The 12,323-nt window shown below is 39.5% G+C and overlaps 1 protein-coding gene across 2 annotated transcripts in view; it reads left to right on the forward strand.

The window, feature by feature from the left end:
- The first annotated feature begins 2,808 nt into the window (after nt 1-2,808).
- The window catches only part of ddhd1a (DDHD domain containing 1a), an 18,209-nt gene continuing 8,694 nt past the window's right edge, over nt 2,809-12,323 (forward strand). The window contains exons 1-4 of one of the 2 annotated variants that reach the window (XM_005723763.1): nt 2,809-4,054; nt 5,288-5,464; nt 8,990-9,091; nt 12,065-12,193. In XM_005723763.1, coding sequence (XP_005723820.1) covers nt 3,409-4,054; nt 5,288-5,464; nt 8,990-9,091; nt 12,065-12,193 — 1,054 coding nt within the window. In that variant the 5' untranslated portion in view covers nt 2,809-3,408. The remainder of the gene's footprint in view (nt 4,055-5,287; nt 5,465-8,989; nt 9,092-12,064; nt 12,194-12,323) is intronic. The other variant, XM_005723764.1, reaches the window with a different exon arrangement.

A 12,323-nucleotide genomic window follows, 5' to 3' on the forward strand; every position in this document is an offset into this window, starting at 1 on the left:
GGGGGGGGGCATCAGTGGGTAGAGGAGGTGACCAGGTGGTTATAAATATCTATTTGGTCAGTTACTGGAAGGGAAAATGTGCAGTTTGTTTGTCATCCACTCATCCAGGTGGTGGGCCTGGTGGTTGCAAAACATCAAGACAGGGGGAGAGAGAGCAAGAGAGAGAGAGAGAAAGAGCAACCTGTTTAGACTAATTCTTATATGAAAGCCACATGTCATCCTCTAGTGTAAACCTGCAGTAAGAGAAAGCTCTTGGCAAGATCTGGTTGCATATTTAACCTGGTAATTATTCTGGTCATACACATTACCACAAAGGGAATTATCCTTGCACTTATGATTACGCAATGTTTGAGCAATTTCTTAATGATTATTACCAACATGAGAATGCTCATGTGGAGTTGACTATAATTTGGGGGGGGGGGCAATTTTCCATAATGCAATATATAAGTAAGCAACAAAAATGACAGAAAGAAGTAAAACACATTTATGGTTTTATAAGACAATGTGTCGTGGCTCAAATAGTCTTCATATGCTGCTTTTATATGTCTCTATTGCACTCGGGAAATCCACAGTTCCTCCGGAAGCTGATTCTGTGCGGATGCCCCCCCTTTTACAACCACCTCTCAAGCCTATAGGGGTTGTTAATTTGATACTAAAAAGACAGAATTTGGGTGGAGTAACACTTTAATAACTCACATTGTGCAAGTAGTTGTTGATGGCCAGAAGAAAAGAGTGCAGAGGGGCGGGACGAGCTTAAAGTTTAATTCCCACTCTGCAGTAAATTAGAACACAGCAGGGTAATGTCTGTTTATTCCAAATACAGCTGCATGGGCCTCTCTCCTATCTCTCTCTGTCTCTGTCTCTCTCTCTCTCGCTCGCTTCTCTCCCCACAAACCGCACCACGGCCCCAGGATCACCTGGACCAGCAGTATACACACACAAGTATTGCTAAACAAAACACACATTGTGCAAACACGCGCACTCTGCCTAAATAAACAGGCGCATACATGCACGCATAGGCAGATACAAACTCACACTGCACTGATGCACTCTCATACAAACACACCAGTTAGCACTATAACAGATATATTATAATCCATGTTGGGAAGTAGCCAGCAGTCCAAATAGTTCAACTCCTTTTTCTTTTTTTTTGCTGTTTTCATGTAGTTAACCACTGAAATGAAAAGCTATTGTGGGCCATAAAATTATTATTATTATTTTTTATTTGCTTTAGCATTAATTCTCTGATGTAATCTAACTGTCTTTGACAACCCCCGCCCTCTCCGCCTGTTATGATACTGACCATAAAGGCATGAAGACATGCCCAGGCAGTGCATCTTGGCAGACACCACCACACTATGTAGAACATGTGCAAAAGGGCAGGCACTAAGTGTTCACATAGTGAAGATGTGGATGAATGGGTAAACTCCTCAAAAGTATTGCTTACTGCTGGGCTATTCATTAGCAAATGTTCAGAGAAGCCATTGAAGAGAAGTTACCTGGCTAGAAGGACATGCTTGCCTGATGGACATAGTACAGAAAACTAAAACTAGGATTCCTTTCGTGTTCCTATAAATAAATAGGTGTTTGATTTTATTTCTTTTGCATTTATTGCCCTGCAACATGGCCAGGGTGTGCCCCATCCCTTGGCTGGTGAAAGCAGGGATCCAGCCCACCAATTCCCCTGAATTGCATAAGCATTTTAAAAAATGGATGAATTTATTTCAGGTTGTAATTTTGTTTGCCTCCACTCTGGTAACAGATGTGGCCAGAGGCCTTGTGCATTCATCTCATTCTCATCAATGTGATATCTGTTTTTTTAAAGAAAAAGAATGAAGCTAAATTTTAAAAAAAAAACAAAAAACTAAACTAACAGCATGGTACCAAGATTTCTGATTAGATACATTTAGCTTTAAGACTGACTTGAACTCAGGGATGAAGTGAACTCAGGGATGAAGTGATTAGAACTGATGGTCAAAGGTCAGGATCACTGATACTTTATATTATTAAAAAGAGATATGAACACCATACCTCTAAAAGATATTCCCACATGTATTATTTTGAAGATGGTGGTAGAGATAGCTGTTGACACATTGATGCAAAAAAAAAATAAAAATCATATATAGGTGTTCAAAGGACTAGAGATCTGATGACTGAAAGACAGTCAGCAGGCACCATTTTTGTTGTAATTACTTTATTAACCTATATTTTGCACAGACACCAAATAAGGCAACATCTGAACTCAGAGTCAGTGTAAATTAGCATAGACTTGTTCAGAGTGATGACCTGATGGTCCTCTTTCAGGATAACAATGGCCCCATCCACAAGGCACGAGAGGGGTACAGAATAGTCTGATGGATCTTAAAATTAGGTGACCTGCTATGTCCTTTTCAGTCACCAGATCTCAAGTCATTTGAACACCTATATATGATTTTTTTTTTTTTGCATTAATGTGTCATATGTGTCAGACTTTTAAAGGGCATTCAACACTGTCAACTGTTTCTATTAATATGTCCCTATAATAGTTAATTGTGTATAGAAATGTGTTTTGAAAGTGTAAACTTGCAGTTCCTTAAACAGTTCCTAAAGCGGTGATATTAGGAATCTCTTTAAAATGAACAAGTCTTTACTGTCATCTAGTGGGAATTAGAGCATTGTCACGATCATTGCAATAGACTCGTGCCCAACGGCTATTATAGGTTTCTATCTCCATCTAGTGCACGATAAGAACAATTCAGTTTTTAAACAGAGGGCGGAGTGACGTAATGTTCTCACAGTTTCTACGTGCGCGTTCATGGATCCCGTGACCTGCTGTCAAGCACACGCATGCTAGCGCACTACGCGAGATTTGTTTGTCAACGAATGAATCGGAAATTCCACAGTGACCCGGAACACTCAAAGTATAGTGACGGTAATATTTACTCTTGTCAAGCAGCGTTACAGCAAGTCGATAACAGGAAAGTGGTTTGACATGTTTTTATTTCACTTAAAGGGCAAGAAAACTCGTTTCTCGTTTTATCGCTGCAGATTCGCTAATACGCAATTCTCCGAGTTCTCCAGCCGGTATTAGCTTAGCCAGCTAGCAAGCTGGGCTAACAAGGTGATGTAGCGACCGCTGTGGTGCGCTCAGGAAATGTGATGGAAGTTGGTCTAGGCGTGTTTCTTTATGAAAGTTTCATTTTTGGACTAATATGAAGCCTGACGATAGCTGCCGCGGAGCAGTAACCGCTTTCTGAAGGTGCAGTGAGCACAGCGCTGAGGTCGGGTTTCTTGGATAGTTATGAGCAGCATCAACATTACAACCAAAATCCCTCAATTAAGCTCTTTTTATACTAAAAGGTCAGCGCTGACACTACCGGCAACAAAGAGTGAGTTTTGAGAAGCGATGTGTTTTCGTGCTGTCACGAGATGAGTCTCGACGATGAAACACTGCAGGCTGGGATGTCCTCAGTCCAGTCGGGACTGGAAGGGCAGCTGCCGCTTTTACACGCCAGACATCACAGCGCTCAAGGCGGTCTGGTGTTGGATCTGAACTCCCAGGAAGACTACCTCAGCAGTAGCTCTCCTGAGTATGACAACTATGAGAATAACACCGGTCCTCTGTTCGAGAGAAGAAAGAGATCTAGATCCAACAGCTCCAGACATAGATTCAACGAGGTGGTCACGGAGCTCGGTCCGGAGGAAGTGCGGTGGTTTTACAAAGAGGACAAAAAAACTTGGAAGCCCTTTTTGGGCCACGATTCACTTAATATTGAGCTAATGTTTCGGAAACACTGCGAGCTGAACCCCGGTGCAGCATGCCCCCAGGCCAGTGGAAGAGAGGAGGAGAGCGGGTCTAGAGAGCTGGAGAGCACAGGGATGAACGGTGCAGTGCCAGCAGAAACGAGGACCAGCAGTGTGCACGGAGGCCGCGGGTCCTTGGACACATCCACCGTGTCCTCTGATGAGAGGGACGCTGAAAGCATTGAACTCAATGTAGAGTCAGTGTGTGTGCGAGGAGGACTCTATCAGGTTGATATAATACAGAGACAATGCTATCCTGTCTACTGGAAACGTAAGTATAATCACCCCAATGCAACCCAAATTAAATCACCTCTGCATCAGTCACATGTAAAGTAGCTCCTGGTAGAGAATAAGAAACACAACTTCTATTAGTCAAACCTCACGTAGATGTTATGAAAACTACAGAGATCTGCAATATATTAGCTTACAAAACACTTCACACTGTTCTGTAAAAGGTTCTAGTTTAAATGTTAAACCTGTAGCTGAGTATACATTTTCTGTAGACTGCATAGTTGTCTTTTCTTTTTTTTTGTTTTCTTGCAAGCTAAGTACTTCATCTGGCCTTTTTTTCTGGATGTCAGTGTATTGAGCTCAGCTGATCTGCATTAACTAATTCGTGGATATTTCCAGGAAAAGGCAGGGAACAAAGGAAGGCAGTTGCTATAGAGCTTCGGAAAACCTGACCTGAATGAATAGGGTTCATGGTTAACTGGGTCTTTTGAAGCTTAATTTCAAATGACATTTACAGAAGAGGTTATTTTCACAGTTGTTGATGCTGTGGATGCATTGAGACCCTCTCTGTACTCTTTCAGTGTGGTCTGACGGCTACGTTAACAGTTAAGAATGTGAAATAGATACTAAAGGAGGACGTTTGAATAGTCATCCAAAGCATATCAGTTCACAAGTGAGAGATTAGTTTACACAATGGAACATGTATAAAGGTCATTGATATACTATAAGATAGAAAACATCAGAATATTTAGAAAATAAAAAAATAAAAATCAAGGTTGTGTTAAATAGTTCTTAGCTTTAGTTTGGCATATTGCCGACAAGCCTAACAAACTTACTTGACTGAACTGTACCTACTGTCAGTCTATGTGTCTACATTAGCTTTAGAACACTTTGTCTTTAAATAGAAATAGACAGACTTTGAACAGGCTCACTCTATAGAGAGAGAGAAGTTCTCTTTCTAAGGCAGCCTAATTTAAGATCCTACACTCTTATTCACCACCAGAGAGTTACTTAATGATGTCACTCAAGACTGTAATCAAACATGGCCTCTCTGCATTAACCACTGAGACTTTGCCCCCCAGGATTTGTCAGACTTGTTGAGTTACAACGAAAGGATTCAGTTTCCAGAAACTGACTTACTTTCATTTCTACTTGCTAAATAAAACAATATATTTATTCCTTGCCAAAAATTGAAATTTCATGATTCCCATCCATGCAGGAGCTATTTGTTTTGTTTTGGATTTGATACTAGATAATGGCTGTTGTCCTACAGAACAAGACCATATCCCAGTGATGAGAGGCCAGTGGTTTATCGATGGTACTTGGTTGCCATTAGATGAAGACGAAAGCGACCTCATCGAACGGGAGCACCTTAACCATTTCCGTGGGCAACACGTGCAGGATACCTTTGAGATGGATTTGGTTCCCAGGACCATTGATAGTAAAGATGGTGAGCTCTGGGTTAGGGCAAGGGCAGGACAGCCTTAACCTTGGTGCAGTAAATTCTGTAATATAAAGCGTTTAAAGACAAAAATGCGTTAAAGAACACAGCACTGAAGCATCCATTCTTATAACTAACACAATAAATGAACTTATTAACTAGATCATAGCTTAATCTGATGCTGATTGTTGCATTAGCCAGAATGTCGTTGAGTAATAACCTTCCAATGCATCTACTGATGACTGCGAATGCAAGTGAGAAGATTAAATGCTCTCATAGCCATTGCTGGTTATAAATTCCTTTAAAAAGTAAGTCAGTGAAAAACGCATCAAATCTGTGAAACAGTGAAACTAGAATAAAAGTAACCAGAGTCATAAATGAGCAATTTTGAGACAGCTCAAAATTGCTAGTGTAGATGCACGTTCAGTTGAAATGAATGAGGCAGGTGTGTCCATTCATGTGGGTGTAGGTTTTGTCATGTCACCCTTCTAGTATATAGCAGGTGCAACTCGTACGTTCTGGCTGGTCCTCCTCTGAGGGCTGGCTCAAGCGAAATGTAGCAGCATTTAGCTGTGAAAGGCAATAAGAAAGGGGTTCTTTGATTCAGCAGTCTCCTTTACGCAGCCAGATCTACAGGACCTTCACTGGTGATAAGTGTGTGGGTGTGTGATAAATAGAGCAAAAGCAGAGAGAAAAGCATGCAGCAGCTGATAAAGATGGTGGGAAAAGTTTAGTCTTTATTGTAAAAACAAGACTCACAATATCACCAAGGTAATCTGGGACTTGTGTACTACATTGCATACCTTGCTTCAGTCTTAGTGACATTACATGTCACTATTTTTCTTCAATTTTTATTTAATCTCAAGACATATAAGAGAAAACGATATAAAGTCGCTCATGTTTGACACGCATTGTGTACACGGACGCTCAGAGATTTAGAAGTATATGGATGCAAGTGTATAAAGTCTTAGTGGAAAGAAGGCTCAAAGTCCAGTTATTTGCAAGGTGAGAGAAATAATGTACAAGGCCACACAAATTGGTTTTGTGACACTTGGCAGACTCTCCATTACTCAATGCGCAGATCATAAGACTTTAACTTGTCTAATGTACTATTGCAAGGGAGAATAACCTACTCACCCTTTGAAAGCCATACGTAAGATATATAGGTTAATAAAACCTAAAGAACCATCATTTGCATGTGCATTCATGGCAACGTTCAAGATCTGCATGGGGAAAAAAAAAAAGTATTTTCCTCTTATATTTGTAAAAGCATGAAGGGAAAGTGAATGGTAGCTCCTGATAATTCACCTTGTTGTTTGAGTTCCTCCTTCAGGCAGCTTTTAAAGAAATATGTTTTATCTTGAAACTAATCATTTGAAGCCCTGACAACATTAAGGGCTAGCACCACGATCTATAAATGCGTCATTCAATAAGGCAGCAATCCCTGACAGTACTGCAGTAAATACATTCCCCAAGATATCGCTGTCTCCTTTACCTATTGCTACTATTTTCATTGTGTTCCCTAGCCTAGACTAAATGTTAGTGCAGCAGAAGACATGGTAGGCATACCAGTATGCTCTGCAGGTACATTGTCATCAGTGTGGTGCAAGTGCAAAATATGGGCTGATATACTGCTTCTGCTGGTTCTTCTTAAATAATAAACAAGGAAGAGTTAAATCTGATGTGTCACCCATGCGTGATATGGTGTATTTTATGAAGTGAAGATTCATTGTGATTTTTACTGTTATAGAAAATTAAACAATGGCGTCACCCCCTATTTTTTTTTAATTTTTATTATTGTTACCGTTTGACACTTTCTTCAAGGAGTGCCTGCTGTCATTCGAGTCTTAAGCTGACAGGAATCGCAGATGGTGATCACTGGTGTAAGCCAGTAGTAAAAACTATAGGGCGTGTCCAATATGTCAGCCTTAAAAGACGTCAGGGAAAAAACAAAGCGTGCAGGCTGGACACTGTGTCATCTTTGAGCAATGCAGTGTGTGTCGTTTGACGTAGGCAAGCCTCATAAGTTAGTTTGTGTGCTGCATATTCTGCTACATTTTATTAAACACCATGGGATAATTGATGACTGATACATACTTAAAAGAAACAAATTCACACTTAATAACATAGCGTACATTTGACAGATGTATGGTACTGACTTGTGCTTAGGATACAAACAAAGAAGTCATTTGGCAGGAAGAGTCAGGTTTACAGTGTTTACATTCACAGACTACTGTAACAAAGAGTTGGTAAAGGGATTTGTTTTATCTTATCCGCAAAGATAGTTTTATATTATATGATGCAGAACAGATGAAGGTTATCAGTTCACTGTGACCTGTTTGGACTGCTTCCTCTCATACTCGGTATCTCAATCATAAGGAACCACTTAGTTATGAATGGATCCATCAGTGCTGTAATACCCAAATGCACATTACTGGTAGCTTTTATAACAAAACCCTCCCATATACTCAGCAGTTCTGTCCTCCACAGCTTTTCACCTCTACCAGTATTTGCAAGTCTGATGTCTGTGTTGTCTTTGATTGAATGTTTTAGTGAGACATGTCTTGTGCACTTGCTGATTTGATTAACAAATTTGAGAAAGCCTACATGTTTGTGGAACTGATTTTGTCACGTAGCATTTTTCTTATTAATTAGAATACTAGCATAAATTTAGTAATAAAATCAATAGAGAAAAAATTACCCAGTCATGATAAAATATTATGAATAACCAAGTTTTAGTTTCTATCGAACAGTTGACATAAGTGTGTGGTTTTACATGGCTGTTTTCACAAGCTGACACTCATTTATTGAAGGAGAAAATGAAATTAGATCAGTCATCCAATAAGATATGGCAGTAAATTATCCTCATTCTCACCACTTCTAAGCGCTTGCAATTAAACTAAAACACCTACTTATCTCTAACTAATTAAATCCTATACAAAGCAATTAGATTATTCACAGTGGAAAGAAATACATCTTCTAATCTGTGCTCCTCCAGGTAAGAGAGGCATTGGAGATAATCTCCCAGATACTTATTCAGAGCTCTTTGTAAAAATGTAGTCAGTAGGTTGGTTTCAGCATCACCTCCTCAAAATGGTTATAAATAGGAACATATGAATTATTCATTAAGTGAAATGGAAAAATAAGTACTGTTAATGCTGTTAGACATGAACTTATGTAGTACACGTAAACAAAAAGAAATAATGGGGATTTGTAGCCTGTATAGTCAGAGTCATGCCATGTGTAGATATTCTCTGTACTTCTTTGATAAGTGTAAAAATATCGTCTATAGCACATGTCAAACAGTGCTGCATTTTCGGCCTGAAGGCTCACAATAAGTTCGCGTTGTATCAGGACATTTCCTATAGCCACCAGGTCGCTGCGGTAACCAGCGCAGACTCTTAGTCTGTCCTGGTTAAAGTGGTAACCTGACTGCAGCACTACTTGATAGAGCTACTTGTTCAAGAGTGATGACAGCAGTAGTCTGTGTGACACCAGGGTAATGGCCATTACTCACTCACTGTTGGTTGTTAGTTCTCTCCCACCTGCCCCCTTTCTACCTCCCTTTTCTGTTCAAATGGAGTGGATATCAGACGAGTACTAAACCTACATGTCACAAGCGCAAACGCTGCCAAGGTACTGTAAAATACAATTTTATTTTTTCTTCTCCCTAAAAAATCTGGTGTATTAGATCTAGCTTGTATCCCCTTCTTATAGCAGCTTGGTCTCTTTGAAACTTGAGTTTTCTTTCTTGTGTGGTTCAAACTTTTGAAATAATTTGACTATTTAAAAACTAGACCTAGGCTCAGTTAGCAGTTGTTTTAAAGGGAATTTAGGCTGCTTTCTGTGCTGCAGCCTTAACTGGGCCTAGTTGCTAGAACATCTTCCTTTGTGCATATACTTAAGAGTTTTGTGCTATAGTTGTTAGCATTGCTGCTTTTTGGGGAATCCTGCATATGTGTCTTTCATCTCCTTGCTGGAATAGTGAGTAGACAACAGGGTTCACTCAACTACCAGAGCAAGATCCCTAATGCCAGTAGACATGGAATAAATAAGCTAGTCTTCAAAAAAGCCTTTTGAAGGCTTCTGCTGTCTTTTAAAAAAACAAAAACGAAAAAACTCCTTTCCTCTCCATTTCTTACTCACTCTTTCTTTGCTCTCTTTATCTCAGTCCTCTGGCAGTATGACTGTACCATTAATGAATCACCATCATAAGCTCCCACTTTAAGGGCCATGAACAAAGCTATTTGTTGAGAGCCAAGCACAATTGATGAGCCAAACAGAGAAGCCATTTATGAACAGTTACTATTATAACCCTTAACAGCTTCTTTCAAGTCCATCACTGTCCTAGTTCTGGATTTATTGAATAGAGAAGTCCTGGGCTCTGTGTCCTCATCTTCTAGTAAATCTGAAGCAGCCGATCTAAAGCCTAGCTGCTATATTACATGAAAATTGGATTGTCTTTGCTGCTCTGAGGTGGCCCTGGATGAAAGGAATCTGTTATTTTTGTCAAGACATAGTCAAGAAAAAAGTTGAAACTTTTCGTCAGGAACAAATGTCACAGTCCCAGGCCAGTTTATTTCATTTTATTTCAATTTTGCCTTTTATTCTTATTCCCATTATTTATTTTTTACCTCTCTCCAGATTTGAGATTCTTGCATACATGAAGTTTCTTTCTTCAAGAGTTTCCCCAGTTCCTTCACTCCTTGCCCATCCCTGTATAACAAATACTCTCATCCTGTGTTTCTTGGTAATTCTTGACAGGCTGTTAGAGATCTAGCTCAGTGAGTTCTTTTTTTGGGTTGTCTGTCTGTCCCTGTGTACATTTTGATCCCCTCCTCTTTTACCTTCATTTCCTTACCTGCTGCCTTTCACTGTAAAACAGGAAGTGTTATTTTACAGCACTAAACATCAGTCAACAATTTTCACTCAAACTTTTGATATTAATAAAACCAGTAAAGTGGAGAAGTTAGGCATACTTACTAGTTTTTTCCTGTTATTAAGTATCTCCTGTTTTACTGTGGATTTGGCTACAGATAAGTCTCAACAGTTTGAGTTGGCCTCAAACTAGTTTGTTTAGAACTGTGCAGCTCTTATAGCAAATGCCACCCTCCTTTTCACCTGTATGGTGTCTTCTGGGTACAGAGATATGAGGTAAGGAGTCTGTTTGAGATGAAACCAGCCTGGTTGGCAAAAGGCGCTCTTCTAAGAAGAACTGCTCGTTTCCCTTTCTTGTTGATTACTGTCAGTATTTGGTGATGCAATTTTAAAATGACCGGAAATATATGTGACAGAGAAAACTTTCTAAGAATTGCCTCAAATGGAAAGAATGTCACAACAAACTATTTTTTATCTGCCAAATAAAAGTGACAACCTGTCACTTTGCCTGTTCTTTTCAACAAACGTTTCTTTTTTTCAATCTCTACAAGCTATCCTCATTTCTTAGAGGCAGTCATTCAGCTTGGGACTGGTTACATTCAAAGTGAACAGGTCTTTAGTACAGTTTAATAAGGGCTTGTCATCACATTACCCATAAAGCAAACCTACCCACAGTGAAAGTATCCTGCCAAGCAACAGTAGACCAGTTTAACAGATGCATCAGCACATTTTTAAATTCAGGTGTATTAGAGGGAGCTGATAAATTCTCAAATTTATTGACAGATGTCTTATTTACTATTTATCTTTCCATTTTGTTAGGAATGTTTAATTAATAAAAATATGGAAATGATGCATAGTTGTGACACATGTTCATTTTTTTCAGTACTCTGTTATTAAGTAAAAACTGCATTTAAATTTTAAGAAATTTGATTCTCTGCGTAATAGTAATGCAGTTCCATTTTTTCCCCAGGGTTTGTGTGACCATATTAAAGAGTTTGAAACTAGAGAACACAATCTGGAAAATGGCATTTTTCCAAGTACTATACTTTTTTGTTCTTAAGGGTTTTAATTCCCAGTTTGGTTCCAAGCAATGTGAAGAAATGTGACCTTCAGCTGCTGTACAATAGTGTGTGAACCAGACAATAGACTGTGCACTGGACCAGTGCATGAGTTTTCCACCAGTCTTGTTCAAATTAATTTGATTGCACAATGCACTTAAAGGACAGAGACATAAATAACTGTTGAGTGAACCAGTCTCACCTATTGCTCTTAGCTTCTGTAGCAAATGGTGCCTGCTCTCTAGTCTACCTCTGCTCTTACTTGCTCTAGTCACTGCATTACACTTTGAATTGAGAACCAGGAGGAAAAAAAATAACAGTAAGAGAACTAAATGTAGATATCAGTACCAAATATTTCTTCAGCTGATGATGCACAAGGAGGGCAACAAGCCAGAGCTGAAATCTGCAAACATAATTTGTGTTGGTTTGATGTGTTTTTCTGTCTGCAGATCAATGCTCTGTGCTGCATTTCATCAAGCCGTTAGACTAGTTTGTTCCTACTTTTGCTAATTTGCACCACATTCCTAATTACTGCTTTGTAAATTTGATTTATTTTGATTTTTCCTGTTACCTAAGTTTTCCTTCTATCTCCCCCCCAAGACCAATCTCCTTGTGTCCTGTCTTTCCTCTAACTGTTCATGTACTCACTCCTCTCTCTCACTGCCCCCTGCAGCAATCCATAGTCTAAAGCTGAGTCGATCACATGTGGATTGGCACAGCGTGGACGAGATCTACCTCTACAGCGATGCCACAACTTCCAAAATTGCAAGAACAGTCACCCAGAAACTGGGCTTCTCCAAAGGTCTGTAACCACTTAAGGTTTCCTTTATTTATTTACTAGCATTTCTGATGAAAGCACGGTACAGAAACCCATCATATCTGCTTAAATGATTTCAAACTACAATTACTAGCATCCCTTGACTTTACATGCA

This window comes from Pundamilia nyererei, unplaced genomic scaffold, assembly GCF_000239375.1.
Source record: "Pundamilia nyererei isolate P.nyererei 1_Seehausen unplaced genomic scaffold, PunNye1.0 scaffold00010, whole genome shotgun sequence".
Lineage (NCBI taxonomy): Eukaryota > Metazoa > Chordata > Actinopteri > Cichliformes > Cichlidae > Pundamilia > Pundamilia nyererei.